General features: G+C 40.1%; 2 protein-coding genes across 2 annotated transcripts; both read left to right on the forward strand.

Annotated features, from left to right (window-relative positions):
- The first annotated feature begins 468 nt into the window (after window positions 1–468).
- LOC306829790 (serine/threonine-protein phosphatase 2A catalytic subunit alpha isoform-like) lies at window positions 469–3,967 on the forward strand. Its single transcript, XM_079352962.1, has 7 exons — window positions 469–946; window positions 1,366–1,575; window positions 1,699–1,872; window positions 2,147–2,236; window positions 2,747–2,908; window positions 3,026–3,144; window positions 3,227–3,967. The coding sequence occupies exons 1-7, from the start codon at window positions 845–847 to the stop codon at window positions 3,297–3,299; spliced, it is 930 nt and encodes a 309-aa protein (XP_079209088.1). The 5' UTR covers window positions 469–844; the 3' UTR covers window positions 3,300–3,967.
- A 631-nt stretch (window positions 3,968–4,598) lies between these two features.
- On the forward strand, window positions 4,599–12,862 carry sfxn1 (sideroflexin 1). The gene is made up of 11 exons (XM_079352961.1): window positions 4,599–4,725; window positions 6,174–6,343; window positions 6,456–6,626; window positions 7,604–7,702; window positions 7,814–7,889; window positions 8,178–8,263; window positions 8,427–8,554; window positions 8,724–8,773; window positions 9,025–9,074; window positions 11,102–11,149; window positions 11,324–12,862. Exons 2-11 carry the CDS (start codon window positions 6,180–6,182, stop codon window positions 11,418–11,420), a joined length of 969 nt encoding a protein of 322 aa, XP_079209087.1. The 5' UTR covers window positions 4,599–4,725; window positions 6,174–6,179; the 3' UTR covers window positions 11,421–12,862.
- The last annotated feature ends 925 nt before the right edge of the window (window positions 12,863–13,787 follow it).

Raw genomic sequence — 13,787 nt, forward strand, 5'->3', positions numbered from 1 at the left:
TAATATTTCAAAAACAACTTTTTGAAAATGAAGTCTACATGTTGTGTTTTAGCTATATGAATTCAAAAAGTGTGTTCCCATTATAGTTTGTTACACATTTCACAACATCCAAACATTTTGAAATTAGGGATGTATGAAGATCTTCATAATCATTATTAATCTTCATTTTGATAAGTTGTTCTCATTTTAGCAATATGAAAGTTCTTATTTTGAGACAATAAGTGTTCAGTCCAAAATAAGTCCTTAGTAACAAAAACTTTATCTTCCATAATCCAGACATATTAAATCACTATTTTAAAATAATATTTTTTATTATGCAATACAAATCCTCGTCTTATTTAGAGACTGGGCATCCATGCAAACAAACACATAGCCTGTCAACAATGTAAGACTAATTTTGTTCAACTTGGGTGAATAAAGGGATGCAATGACGTCAGTAAGACGTGTTGCTCTGCCTCGTGAGCACAGTTGTCACTGTTGGGTCTGATAGTTTGTTGAGATTGTTTTATTTTTTTCCTCAGGGACACTAAATGCTCATTGTGTGATGTGAAAAGGAAGTGTATCCTGTCTGTGCCATGTGAACTACAGGTTTTCGTCCCCACCAAACGCACGCCAGCTGACGCATACGTTTGCGTGCAGCACACACACACACACACACACACACACACGTATGCGCGCGTGCATACACAAACATACACGCACACTCACACGCGAAGCGAGTGACCGAGGAGCCTACGAGGACGAAGCGCTGCAGCCGGGCCGTCAAAAACCCAACTAAACAGCGACAGGTTTTCCTGGCGGACTGCAAAGCTGTTCGGGCTCATTAGCTGACGGAGAACCAGGCATGGATGACAAGTCGTTTACTAAGGAGTTGGACGGATGGATTGAACAACTGAATGAGTGCAAACAGCTATCAGAGAACCAGGTTAAAGTCCTGTGTGAAAAGGTAAGGTTGGTTTGCGCAGGAAGGCGGCGCAGCTATCAGTCATTAGCTTTCCCCTCATGCTAGCGGAACCTTAGCTGCTACATCTCCTGAATTGTTTGTAGAAGTATTTCCAGGCCTGTTGTCAGCTAATGCACCGTTCAGCTGTAGCTGCAGTATATTTTTAAGGGACTCCACTCGCCAAGAAGATGGAGGGACATGCCTGCAAATATGCTTCCTCTAGCTACGCCCACTCCTGGTGCGTCTTCTTCACTGGAGTACACTGACACTACCATGGCAAACTTATTATATGCTGTAGACTTCAATGCCTGATATAGGATGAATATTCAGTTTTTCAATGCTTTAATGGTTTTTGAGAAAGAGGAAAAAAACAATGCCATTTTGTATTTCTTGATTGCACCATACTCATCCTGTTTTCCTAGGCTAAAGAGATCCTGACCAAGGAGTCCAATGTGCAGGAGGTGAGATGCCCTGTGACAGTCTGCGGAGATGTGCATGGTCAGTTTCATGACCTCATGGAGCTGTTTAAGATCGGGGGGAAGTCTCCAGACACTAACTACCTCTTCATGGGAGATTATGTGGACAGAGGTTACTATTCTGTGGAGACTGTAACTCTGTTGGTGTCTCTTAAGGTAAAATATATATTTGCACATCATGTTGAATGAGAAACGAGTAGGCATAATACTGTATTTGGAGTTAAGGAAAGGATAATGTTATTTTTGTCAATGCGTGCCCCCTTTTTTTTTTTTTTGTAGGTACGGTTCCGTGAAAGAATCACAATTCTCAGAGGGAACCATGAGAGCAGACAGATCACACAAGTTTACGGCTTCTACGACGAATGCTTAAGAAAATATGGGAATGCCAACGTTTGGAAGTACTTCACAGATCTGTTTGACTATCTGCCCCTTACTGCACTCGTAGATAACCAGGTAAGATTGTGTGTGTGTGTGTGTGTGTTAAGATGTGTGCATGTGATCTACAGCGTGGACGCTTGGATAGCTTTGCTGTTATATCATGTGCAGAGGCTGTAGACCTTTATTTTTTGTCAGCAGGGTTCAGGTCTTGCTTCGGCCCTTTCGGCCCCTTAGCAGCATCACCCACTCCCTTCCAGGGTTTCCTGACTCTGTTCAGCTGCAAAAATTGACCCCCCCCCCAAAAAAAAAAGAACAGAAAAGACTGATTTGTTTCTTTTACGTCTTTAAGATTTTCTGCCTCCATGGAGGACTGTCCCCTTCAATAGACACACTGGAACACATCAGAGCGCTGGATCGCCTGCAGGAGGTTCCTCATGAGGTAAATTATTCCCTTAAAGCTCCCTTAAATGATGTATTCCTCTGACATATTTATCTTTAAACATTTATTTTAAGGAGTTATGTTGTGTATGTAGCTGCAAGAATGCACCAACAACATTACTGTTGCGATACTGACATATTTAACAGATCTGTGTCTCGAGTTTACAGCTCAAAAAGTAAAAAGGTAATCTGTAGTAATCCAAGTGAGTTATTAATAATTGAGGAAAAGTAGAGCTACAAGACTTTCAAATATCATAGTTGTTTTTTTCTTCTTATTCCTACAAGAACTTTAAGTGAGCTTTGAGAAATTGTGATGGTACATTTTTTTTAGATCAAGCGATAAAGAATAAACTCAAATTTAGACTGATCGTTATTGTGAATAGTTAGAAGTTGCTGCCCTAACAAAGTTGATGTTATTATTGCACACAACTGCAGTTCTAAAATGTGATGGGGGTTTTTTTATTGAGCTTGTCTTGTTGACTAAACAGTAGTTGTTTTTCTCACATTTCAGGGTCCAATGTGTGACTTGTTATGGTCAGACCCAGATGATCGTGGTGGCTGGGGTATCTCACCCCGAGGTGCTGGTTACACCTTTGGGCAGGACATTTCAGAGACTTTCAACCACGCAAACGGCCTGACTTTGGTTTCAAGAGCCCACCAGCTGGTGATGGAGGTACTTCTACTTAGTTTAGTTTCTCAAAGTAATTCAACCTTTTCCCTTAGAGAGTCTAGTTCTTGTAATATGATGTAAAATATACAAAGGTAACGTGCAAGTATTCTCTTGATCTAGGGTTATAATTGGTGCCATGACCGCAATGTAGTGACCATCTTCAGTGCACCAAATTATTGTTATCGTTGTGGAAACCAGGCAGCAATCATGGAACTTGATGACACATTGAAATACTCTTTGTAAGTAAATCATTTTGATTTCACTGTTTGAACTTTTCTTCATCTCAAACTGGGAGTTGAATTCTGTCTTTGCCTGTCTCAGCCTTCAGTTTGATCCTGCACCACGCAGAGGAGAGCCACATGTGACGCGGCGTACACCGGACTATTTCCTGTAAAGATCACAAGCAACATGAAAATGCAGCATTCATAACCGAATGGACCAAAACAGAAGTGTGCCATAATCACAATGACATTGAAACTAACACATCTAGCTAAAGAAAACCATCCTTTCAACTTCTCCTCTCTGTGCATGATGTTTTTATTGCTATGGATTATTGCTACTATGAACCATACTGTCACATAACATGCTGGTTTGTCAGGAAACATGGATGAACTAATGCTCAGATTAATGGCTAAATCTTTCTGTTAGAGTGTTGGTGGTGACCAGTGTGTATCCATATACAGTATCTGTCTGCATCTTCCACTTGGCATGGCCTCAAAGTAAAGGTTGCAGTAATTCAACGTGAACTGTTTTATTTTATTTTTTGTAACTGAAGCACAACTGTTTATTTTGTGTAAGTGTGTTAGGGGTGGACTTCTGGTAATGAATCTGTTCAATTTGCACTTTTGTATTTGATTTTTATCACACAGAACTGAAAGACTGTTCTTTTTTTTAATACCCTGTTATAGTAAAAGTAGCTCTCTTTCTGCTTTGTATGTCATGGGAATAAATGTAATTCATTAAAATAGGCAATATTGGTATAAATTATGTCAGTTGTAGAAAACTAATGAACTTACTGTTTTTCAGTCACAGATATACAAAATAAAGACAAGTGCTTCGTCATTCATTTTCTCTAGGTATAGTTTGTGGCATGATCCCTCTCACCAGCCACCACTAGATGGAATCAGATGCTACAAAAAACTTAATGTCAATCTATATATGTGTGCAGAAAAATGGGTAATCTTGGTTTTCTTTTCCTATACAGGCATTCGGTTTATTTTACATTTAAAACCTAAAAGGAGTATTATTTTGCATTTTGTTGTGGTTTATGTTTGTGTTCTGTTTTCCATATGCTTTATATTTATTTCGCATGAACCAAAGAATGTTTCTTTCAAACTCTCTATTTTTACCACTACATTATTATCCCTTATAATATCAAGCAGGTGTAAATAAAGTCGTGTATGTGTAAATCCAAAGTTTTACCTGTTATTAATGATTTACTACCATTGAGTCAATGTGACGAAAATGTCGGAGCACTGACGGATGTAAGGCTCAGTTAACCTCTGAAAATAAAAGCCTCATTTGACGTTCAGCATGAAATAAAACAAACATTTCAGCTCACGTGCACCCAGAAATAGCAGTTTTTTTAAAAGGTCTTTGTTTGTTCTTATCTTCCTTTTCTTAAATGGTAATTTATTATCATGCATGCGTATTTTGTTTCCAGAGTCAGGTGCTTCTTTGAGGTAGGACTTTTATTTTGTCGCCGTGCTTCCTGACACTGGGGGATGTGCCTATTTGTGCTGTGACGCTGCTGCATGTCAAATTAGCTGGCTGCATCCTTTCAGGGACACCTCTTGCGAACCGCTGGAGCCCACAGTGCAGTAAGTAACCTGTATTTCTAAAATGGATCCAGTAAGCAGTGGACTTAGTAAAGAGCAGCATGCACTTGGTGTGTGAGCTCCGGGGAAACTGTCGTTAGACTGCTTTGGCAGTCCGCTGGATATGTGGATGTGGCAGGCGGATACTAGTTGAATCTGGAGCGCACAGCTGGACAATTATCGGGCTGGACAGATGCCATGCTTAATTAGTCGTTTTAAATTGATGCTATTCCCTTTATTTCTGCCATTTACTGAACGTGAAATCGCATTGTGCAGATGCAACAACACCTCCAGTCACAGTCCAGATTTGACTGGTCTACGGCAGGCTGAACAATTAACCGTATCCAGTCAGGGAGCCTGTTGTTTTTGTTTTTTTGCCTGCGACCACAAACAGAATTGTCCAGTGCAAAACAAATGTTACCTAGTAAAGAAATCACGGTTTAAATTAGGTGTTAGGCTATTTTTCTGTGGGAAAAAATGCAAAGAGGTGATGTGAATTGCAGGTTAATGTGTAGCCACGCAGGCCGCCTTTGATTGGCTAAGAGTGAGGGCAGAAGCCGTTGAAGGTTTGTAGATCAGAGGCCACTTTAGTCCAAAGTTCATTCGTCTGATATGACCTTTATTGCTCATGAAGCTATCATTAATATTATTAATACCATTTACAACACGGTGTGTCCATTAACCATTTCTTAAAATGTGCATTGATTCAGGGTTTTATTGGATGAACTAATATAGGGGTGCTTTGTTGTCACCTCGTGAGAAGCCTATGGAGTTTAATTCAATTTAAAGGAACAGCACGCATCCTGCACGCTGGAAAACAAGAATGTATTCTTGTCAATCCAGCAGCCATCTTTGGTGCAATTTCAGGTGGAATTTCCTTGCACTGACTTTCGTGTCACCCTGTAGTTGATCTGGACTGTTTTTTTTATTTTTATTAAATAGTGTCTGCATAACTTGCTCAGTAAACACTCACATGATAAGTTGTTTTGTTGATAAAAGTCAATGCTTTGCTCAGCTATTCACAGATTCATGCAGAGTCTTTTGTCACTCCCCAAGAGCTGTTTTCAGCCATAGTTTGGGGGTTGGTGTGCTCCCTCTATAAGGGCTCTGCAATTTAGTGCTTCACAACCCTCTTGTCAGGTCAGCCATAACCATGGCAACAATATGCTGAATAAGCACCATGACAATCCAAACAGGGGCTTTTATTTTCACTAGTCCTCCTACAATGACTATTGTCTGCAAAAGAAAACCAGAAGTAGAGGCTTGTAACTCCTGAGGTGAGAGCTGGAGCCATGTCCTGCAAAAAATATCAGTCAAGATCATTATTCAAGTACATGTTACAGTACTGATTATTTGTGCTCATAGATTCAGCACTCCTGTTCCACTGATATCCTCATGAATGTGTTACTGACTTATACAATTATTGTAACGCCTGTTTTTTTTGTCTCCAGATAAACATGGCAGCAGAGCTCTCCACTTCCATTAACATCAAGGAGCCCCGGTGGGATCAGAGTACATTCGTAGGTCGGGCTAAACATTTCTTCACTGTCACTGACCCCAGGAACATCCTACTCACCAATGAACAACTAGCTCATGCACACAAAGTCATCACTGATTACAGGTAAATAAATGAACAGCTGCAGTAGCTGGAGCAATTTGCTATTGACAAGGATGTCAACTCAATGCCGTTACAAGATGAATGTGCTTTAAATGTTACCTTCACTGTCGTCTAGGCAAGGTATAGTGTCTCCAGGACTGACAGAGGATGAGCTGTGGAGAGCCAAATATGTTTTTGACTCAGCTTTCCATCCTGACACTGGGGAGAAGATGATCCTGATAGGCCGCATGTCGGCGCAGGTTCCCATGAACATGACCATCACTGGATGCATGATGACATTTTACAAGTGAGTGTCAGACTCAAGTTTTGAGATTCTATCCCCTGACTACAAACAGCTCCCTCCCTTCAGTTGGATATTAAAGAGACGTTAGATGCAAAAGTAACCGCTTTGAGTTCTCTTTTATTCTACTTCAGTCACGTTGCTGAACAAACATCTAGCCCAATGCTGAGGACAGGAGGACAAACTCATGGCATTTAGGTGTTTTAAATAAATTATATATATATATATATATATATATATAAATTAGTATTTTTATTTTGTGTTGTACCTGCCTATAGAGAATACTTGTTCGAACACTTGTTATGTTTGTTTGGTTGCCAGTCTTGCTGCTGCTGTGTTTTTTTTCTTAGCGTTACATTAAATTGCACTGAGCTATGTCTTTGCTGAAGGCAGTTTTTCCTCTGAGGACAGTAAAGTTTTTCAATCTAAACTCATCGAGTAGGGTGAAACACTCTGTAGGAGCCATGAATGAATGTAAATAGTGTTGTGCTAACTAATGTTTATGAGGATGCTTATAGTTTCTGTTTTGGGGATGTTGTATTTTTAGATGTTGAAAATGTCCTTTATTATTTTTGCTGAATGTTAAAGGATCTGTGTGATATGAGTGTTGACACCTAGAGTTAATACAATATATGCAGAGTTTTCACCTGTGTGTGGATAAAAAGATAGGTTAAGTTGGTCGCTGCATTTCTTCTTAATTACTCATTTTTTTAGATTACTGTCATTTAGCCTACATTTTGGATGTTATATTTAGCCAATCCGAATCTTATTAAAGTTGTTGGCGCATCACGCAATGAAAACAAGGCCTGACCTCAGCTTTTCAGACACCTTAATTTTCTTTACAGAAGTTTGAAACTGTCACAACAAATCTCACTTTTAGCATTACAACTTAAAAATTGACATTTTTAATTTTAAGGAAACAAACTTCATCTCCTCTGTGGTCTCTTTTTGTGCTCATGACTCCTCTGTTGTCAATCCTTAAGGACGACTCCAGCTGTGTTGCTCTGGCAATGGATCAATCAGTCTTTCAACGCAATAGTCAATTACACCAACAGGAGCGGTGACGCACCGATCACAGTCAGGTAGGAGACCTATGTTTTTGTCACTGAGATGAGCTCATATTAAACCCTTTGAAAGCAGCAGAGCTCTCTTGTGATGTTTCATGATGTAACCAGTGACTCTCTTGTTTGCAGTCAGCTTGGCACAGCTTATGTGTCTGCTACCACAGGGGCAGTTGCCACCGCTCTAGGACTAAATGCACTAACAAAGGTATCAGTTCATGTAACCCCATTTTAGATATCATTTTAATGTATCCACCTCAACTACATGAATGAAATGAGTGACGCACAAATAGTCTCTTTGTGATAGAAGAGCCTTGTTATTTACAGGGTCGTGCTCTGGTGTCAGCTTGTCGGCCTTCCTGCTTTTATAGTGACACTGCGTTGCTAAAACTACATGTACAACATCAGAAATATAACCTGTAATGAACCTCAGGCCTGCACTCGTCTGATGAGTTAAATTAGTGTGCTCTTTATGCCTCCTCTCTCCTTGCTGTAGCACATCTCCCCCCTGATTGGCCGGTTTGTTCCATTTGCTGCTGTAGCTGCTGCTAACTGTATCAACATCCCGCTGATGAGACAGAGGTAACCAAAGCACATCATTGTTTTTAATCATGTCGACAATTGCAGCCTATAATGGCTATGACCTTGAGGCAGCACGACATAAACAGACATTAAAGGCCCGTTCCTCTTCATGGGTTTAACAAACGGTCAGTTAATTGAATTTTTTATTGCCCCGTGCCTTCAGGGAACTTCAACACGGCATCCCTGTCACAGACGAGAACGACAACAGGATAGGAGAGTCAACAAATGCTGCACAGCAGGCTATCTCTCAGGTCGTGGTCTCCAGAATCCTCATGGCTTCTCCAGGAATGGGTATGACTATTGTTGAATTTCAGTCCTTGATGTGTGGTTTGTTAAACCCTTTAGCTGTCTATGGCACTGTTTAAGTTATAGGAAAAACATGAAATTAATGACTATTGATATTTTAATACAGTATTATGTGAAAATATTGCTAACATTGATATCTTATGTGTCTTCTCAGCTATCCCCCCGTTTTTAATGAACCATTTGGAGAAGAAGGCCTTTCTGAAGGTAGGCTTTTTTTATTTAGTTGCTTCAGTTTTTACACTACAGAGGGCTTCAGGATTTTTTTAAAACGTTTTTTTGATAATACCACAAATACCAAAGTTAAATAAGCGGAACTTACTGTGATACAACTCAGTTTCCTTTGAGTATTCACACATCACATTAGAGAAAAGCAGCTCAGATATGAGGCCACTCTCGTGAGGGGATTCATCTCTGCTTTTGTGTCTCTCACTCGTGTTTCTGCCTGGTCTTTTCAGAAGTTCCCATGGATGAGTGCACCCATTCAAGTCGGCCTTGTGGGATTCTGGTGAGTCGCCACAGATGCTCCACCTGATAAGCTCATGTGAAATGCCTTTAGAAATTTCCACCTAACTGCTCAAAACAAGGAATCAAAATGTCACTTGGTACTTCTCAAAAGTATGCGCTTGGAGGTTTATTAGTTTACTAAAACATCAAAGAAAACCGAGTTGAGGTTTGTTGTGAGTTCTGTGTCCCAGTGAGTGAGTTCACTGTAAACTTAATGATGTAGCCTGAAGAGGTTCTGTTAACAGTTTCTACTGAAAGATTCAGGCCCTGTCTCGTCTTTCTCTGCCAATCATGTGAAGCATTCCTTTAGCTCAGCTTTAATGATATCACTGTGATTGGAGCGCAGACACACACACACACACACACACACACACACACACACACACACACACACACACACACACACACATACAAGGGTCACAAGATAATGATTCTGTTGTTGAGGTCTGGTGATAAGACATTTTCGCGTATTGCCAGTCCTTTTAATGTATGAGTGTAAAGATCAAAGTATGATGGAGTTTATCAATGTATAAAGTTTTCAATTCACTGATTGATAGAAACAGATCATCAGGGCATGGAGCAGACTTTTAATCAATCAATCAATCAATCTTTATTTATATAGCGTCAATTCATAACAGGCGTTATCTCAAGACACTTTACAAAAGCAGGTAAAGGACCTTACTGTTTGTCTGTTAACATTAACAAAAGAGCAGGTAACAAGACCATGCTCATCGTTATGTTTACAAAAAGCAGGTAAAGGACCTTACTCACTTACTTTTAGGGATGGTACTGTTTGCCTTAATGTCTGTCAGAGCTGAAATTGCAGTTGAACTCCATGAACTGCTCGCTCATAATCTCCTCAATAATTTGCACTGTGATTGTCGCAATGCGTCACAGATGAGCACACTGTAAAATATAATAGAGCTTGACCAATTGATCTGCAGGCCGATAATATCGCCCGATATAAGCATATCCACTGACTATCAGTATTGGCTCATTTGAGTGCAGATATGCGCTGATATTACTGGATTAGTTCACCAGAGTTTCATTGTATTTACACCTTGTCTTTCTGGCTGTCACCAGCAGAGTACACTATATGGATCATCACAAGCCTTATCAAACTCCAGAGTGTCGAGTGGTGAACCACGTTCATGTTCAGTTACTTTCAAGTTTAGTGAAAATGTATTTGTAAAGCATATTTCATACACATGTAAACTCAAAGTGCTTTACGGACTAAACAAACGCAATACAAACTCATTGAAATAACCAAAAATGGATTCAAGAGCTTACTTTAAACTAAAACACATTTGTAAAAGGAGCCTGCAGCATCCCAGCCCCCACACAGACACACACTCTCAGACACACACATACATAAAGGCACAAGAGAAAAGTAATGTTTTAACCGACCTCAGGTCACAAAACTGCACCATGGTAACTAAATGCACCATCACCAGATTTCGTCTTGACTTCAGGTCAATTCAGTAGACCCGTACCTGCTGATCTGATGGATCCGATGGGGCTGTAGTGAATGAGCAGGTCATTCCACTAAGGGCTTTGTGAACAAGAAGTAATGTTTTGAATTTGGTTCTGTATTGAACTCGAAGCCAATGAAGGTTAGCACTCCGGCTGCAGCCTTTATATTCTATGGAACGTTTCAAAGACAGACATCGGCTGATTCATCCTATCAGATTTTTTTCTCCTCAGTATTGAAATTGATATCGGCACAAAAAATCTACTATCATTCTGCCCTTATAATGAAATGTCTCTAGTTGTATAAGAAAGCAGGTTTTGACCACTTTCATTTTGTTATATGGCTGCAAAACAAGCACACATGCTTCATGGATTGGTATTATTATTCAGCTAAAATCACAATATTGCCCCCCTTTAGCATTCATTTATGAATTGTGTTTCCTTTTTTAACCAATTCTGTATGGGTCTCAAAAATCTCACTTCTGTTGGGCTGAACACCAAACTGTTCATGTCCTGTGTCATCATAACTGAAATTATACTCATTCCTGTTTTTTTCAGCCTGGTGTTTGCTACTCCACTGTGCTGTGCACTTTTCCCTCAGAAGAGGTGAGTCCAACACTGAAAACGTCACTTTGAAATAAAAGCGGCCAGCGTGTTGTAGCCACTGACCTCAGCCTTCTTTCTCACTGAACACGTTAGGAGTTTCCTGCCTGTTGCATAATCTGCATGTAGTATATGTGTTCGACCCATTAACCCCTGCTTTTCCTCTGCCGGCTCCAGCTCTATGTCAGTCAGTCGCTTGGAGCCGGAGCTGCAGGAGAAGATTCGGGCCAACCATCCTGGAGTGGAGCGGGTCTACTTCAACAAAGGGCTATGAGAGTGTGGCCCCCCTCATCCAAACACTGCCATAACACAGCTGCAGGCCGAGTCGTCTCTCTGCCAGCCCTCCTCATTCAGTGTGCCAAAGTTAAGTTTGTGTCTTCTCATTTCCACCATTAAGATAGATATCTGTGGACGCCCTCTCTCACTTTCTCTGTTCTGTAATGACATGTTTGCTTTTGTCAGTGTGATGGTTGATTTCATTGTAACTGCTTGAGCAGATTTTATTCTACAACTGGGCCCGAGGAAAAGTGGGTCCCAGTTTATTGGCCCATTTGAGGTTCTTTTAAGTAGACTTATTTTGTGCAGTATTTTTTTTAAGTTGGTAACTTGTCTTTGTGTGGAGCTGCCAAACTGTGTTAATCGTCTCCTACCTGAGGTTGGCAGTCAGATCATTTACTACCTACTTGTCATTAATCATTTTAAAAACATTGGATACTCAAAGACCTCTGTAGATCATGTATTTGCCAAATCTGTCCAAACAGTATTTTTTAGAACTTATTCACTTTTAAACCTCTGATAGGTTGCAGTGTTATGTCAATGAAAAGCTTTTAAACTTTCTTTGATTCAGTTGATTCCGCCAAATAAGGGACCTTCGGCAAGCCACGAGGCTTATATTAATGTTTTAATATTTAATGAACCTGAAAACCGTTCTCCAGGGATCCACCCTAAAAAATGTGATTCTATGGTGTTGGCAGCCAATAATGGGCCAACACGGTGCTATTAGATGTCTTAATTATCAGTGTTTAAACTTCTATTTATTCTGCTTGCCAAACATGCATGAACAAACCACTCCTCATACACACGTCGTGGTATTGAACCCATTATTCACAGGAAACACAATTGTACTGTATATTTAATTGCACCTAGGCTTTCTCGCACACTGTGAGAAATCAGGTTATTAATGATTCAATTAGATAGTGGCTCTAATGTACCTTTTCCTTAATCTTCAGTGTTAGACCCAGGAATATAAATATCACATAAGTCATTCATGCCTTACTCAGACGTGTATTAACCTTCTGTACCAGAACATAGCATCCTAAGAGGTTTAATTATTTCCACACAGTGGAATGTTTCAGAGGTTGTTTTGTTGAAGTATTATTGTATACATTTGAAGTCTGTGTTTCAAAGAGAGTTCAGTGTTGAGGAAAAGTGTTCTGTTATGTTTTGCTTTTATAGGGCACAATTAAACCTCACTTATTATCTGCAGTTACATCACAGCTCTCTCGTATCGAGCTGACAACGCAGGTGCAGTCTGATGTCGTAACTTTTCTTCTGTTCCTCCCATGCAGCGTTCACTATCGAGAAGAGTGTGTGTGTGTCTGATGTTTGGACAAAGTGTGTGCAAACTGTGGACTCGATATCTGGGGCCCTTTCTGAGCTCTGAGGTGATTTACCCTCAGGTGGGAAACTCTGAGTTTATGGTTTCAGATTTGAGTTTGTTCACCCGTTGTTCAGCGCGAGCATTATAAGGATAAAAAGCCAACACTAATGGAGCCCCGAGACTACGATTCTCCATGGCAGCAGGTCAAAGAGATCCTCTTTTTGTCACCTGATCCCACTTGAACCATCTGGAAATATTGCCCACATCTTCAGACAGACATACGGCGAATATGAACAGGTTTTAATGAGGACAAAAAAGTAACACTGCTGCAGCGCAAAAGAAGGAGGAGAAAACAGCTGCTCAAATCAGCATGTAATGAAGTCTATTCACTTAATATTTAATCAGAATTATAATATCACAGGTCTAAACTGGTGGAATGGTATTAAACCTAAAGTGTATTTTCATTTAGATGTAATCCAGAAGAAGAAAAGCGACTTTAAAAAGCTTAAAATGAAACATAAGAACAAACTCGGCTCATGGTGATATTTTAATCATATTTGACATTTTAAACACAGTGAACTTCAGTTTCTATTTGAATGTGCATTATCTTTATCCCCGACATGACGCTGTATTCAAACACACAGACGACATGTCCTCTCACCTTTATCCTCTTTAGTTTATTAATTAAATAAACATCACCAGCTCTTATTCTCTGCAGAGTAATGGAGCTCCTTCATCTCGAGGCTCCTCCACTGGACAGACATGCCATGTTCGACAACAGTACTTTGTTTTATACGCTATAGTAAAGCCTAACTAACATAGAGTATTGAAACAGCCTATTGAAAAGCTAAATCATCGCTAACATACCATCAGATATGGACTGATTGAGGAAATGAAGCAGCGTTTCTGGCTCTGAAAGAGGAGACGGAGAAACTCAGGGTTCATGAAAGAAAACCTGCTCCCGACCAGGTTAGGTTCACAGACTCAGTTACCATGGTAACTGACTCAGGCCTTTTCTCGAGTGGGAGGTATCTTTAGCTC

This window comes from Symphodus melops, assembly GCF_947650265.1.
Source record: "Symphodus melops genome assembly, chromosome: 9".
NCBI classification, from domain to species: domain Eukaryota; kingdom Metazoa; phylum Chordata; class Actinopteri; order Labriformes; family Labridae; genus Symphodus; species Symphodus melops.

What these genes read in the sequence shown, in the direction of transcription:
- LOC306829790 (XM_079352962.1), top strand. Translation starts at nt 845, where the DNA reads ATGGATGACAAGTCGTTTACTAAGGAGTTGGACGGATGGATTGAACAA. An exon ending in TTAAAGTCCTGTGTGAAAAG is followed by an intron (nt 947 to 1,365) that starts GTAAGGTTGGTT and finishes CTGTTTTCCTAG; the next exon opens with GCTAAAGAGATCCTGACCAA. An exon ending in CTCTGTTGGTGTCTCTTAAG is followed by an intron (nt 1,576 to 1,698) that starts GTAAAATATATA and finishes TTTTTTTTGTAG; the next exon opens with GTACGGTTCCGTGAAAGAAT.
- sfxn1 (XM_079352961.1), top strand. Translation starts at nt 6,180, where the DNA reads ATGGCAGCAGAGCTCTCCACTTCCATTAACATCAAGGAGCCCCGGTGG. An exon ending in GACGCACCGATCACAGTCAG is followed by an intron (nt 7,703 to 7,813) that starts GTAGGAGACCTA and finishes TCTTGTTTGCAG; the next exon opens with TCAGCTTGGCACAGCTTATG. An exon ending in ATCCCGCTGATGAGACAGAG is followed by an intron (nt 8,264 to 8,426) that starts GTAACCAAAGCA and finishes CCGTGCCTTCAG; the next exon opens with GGAACTTCAACACGGCATCC.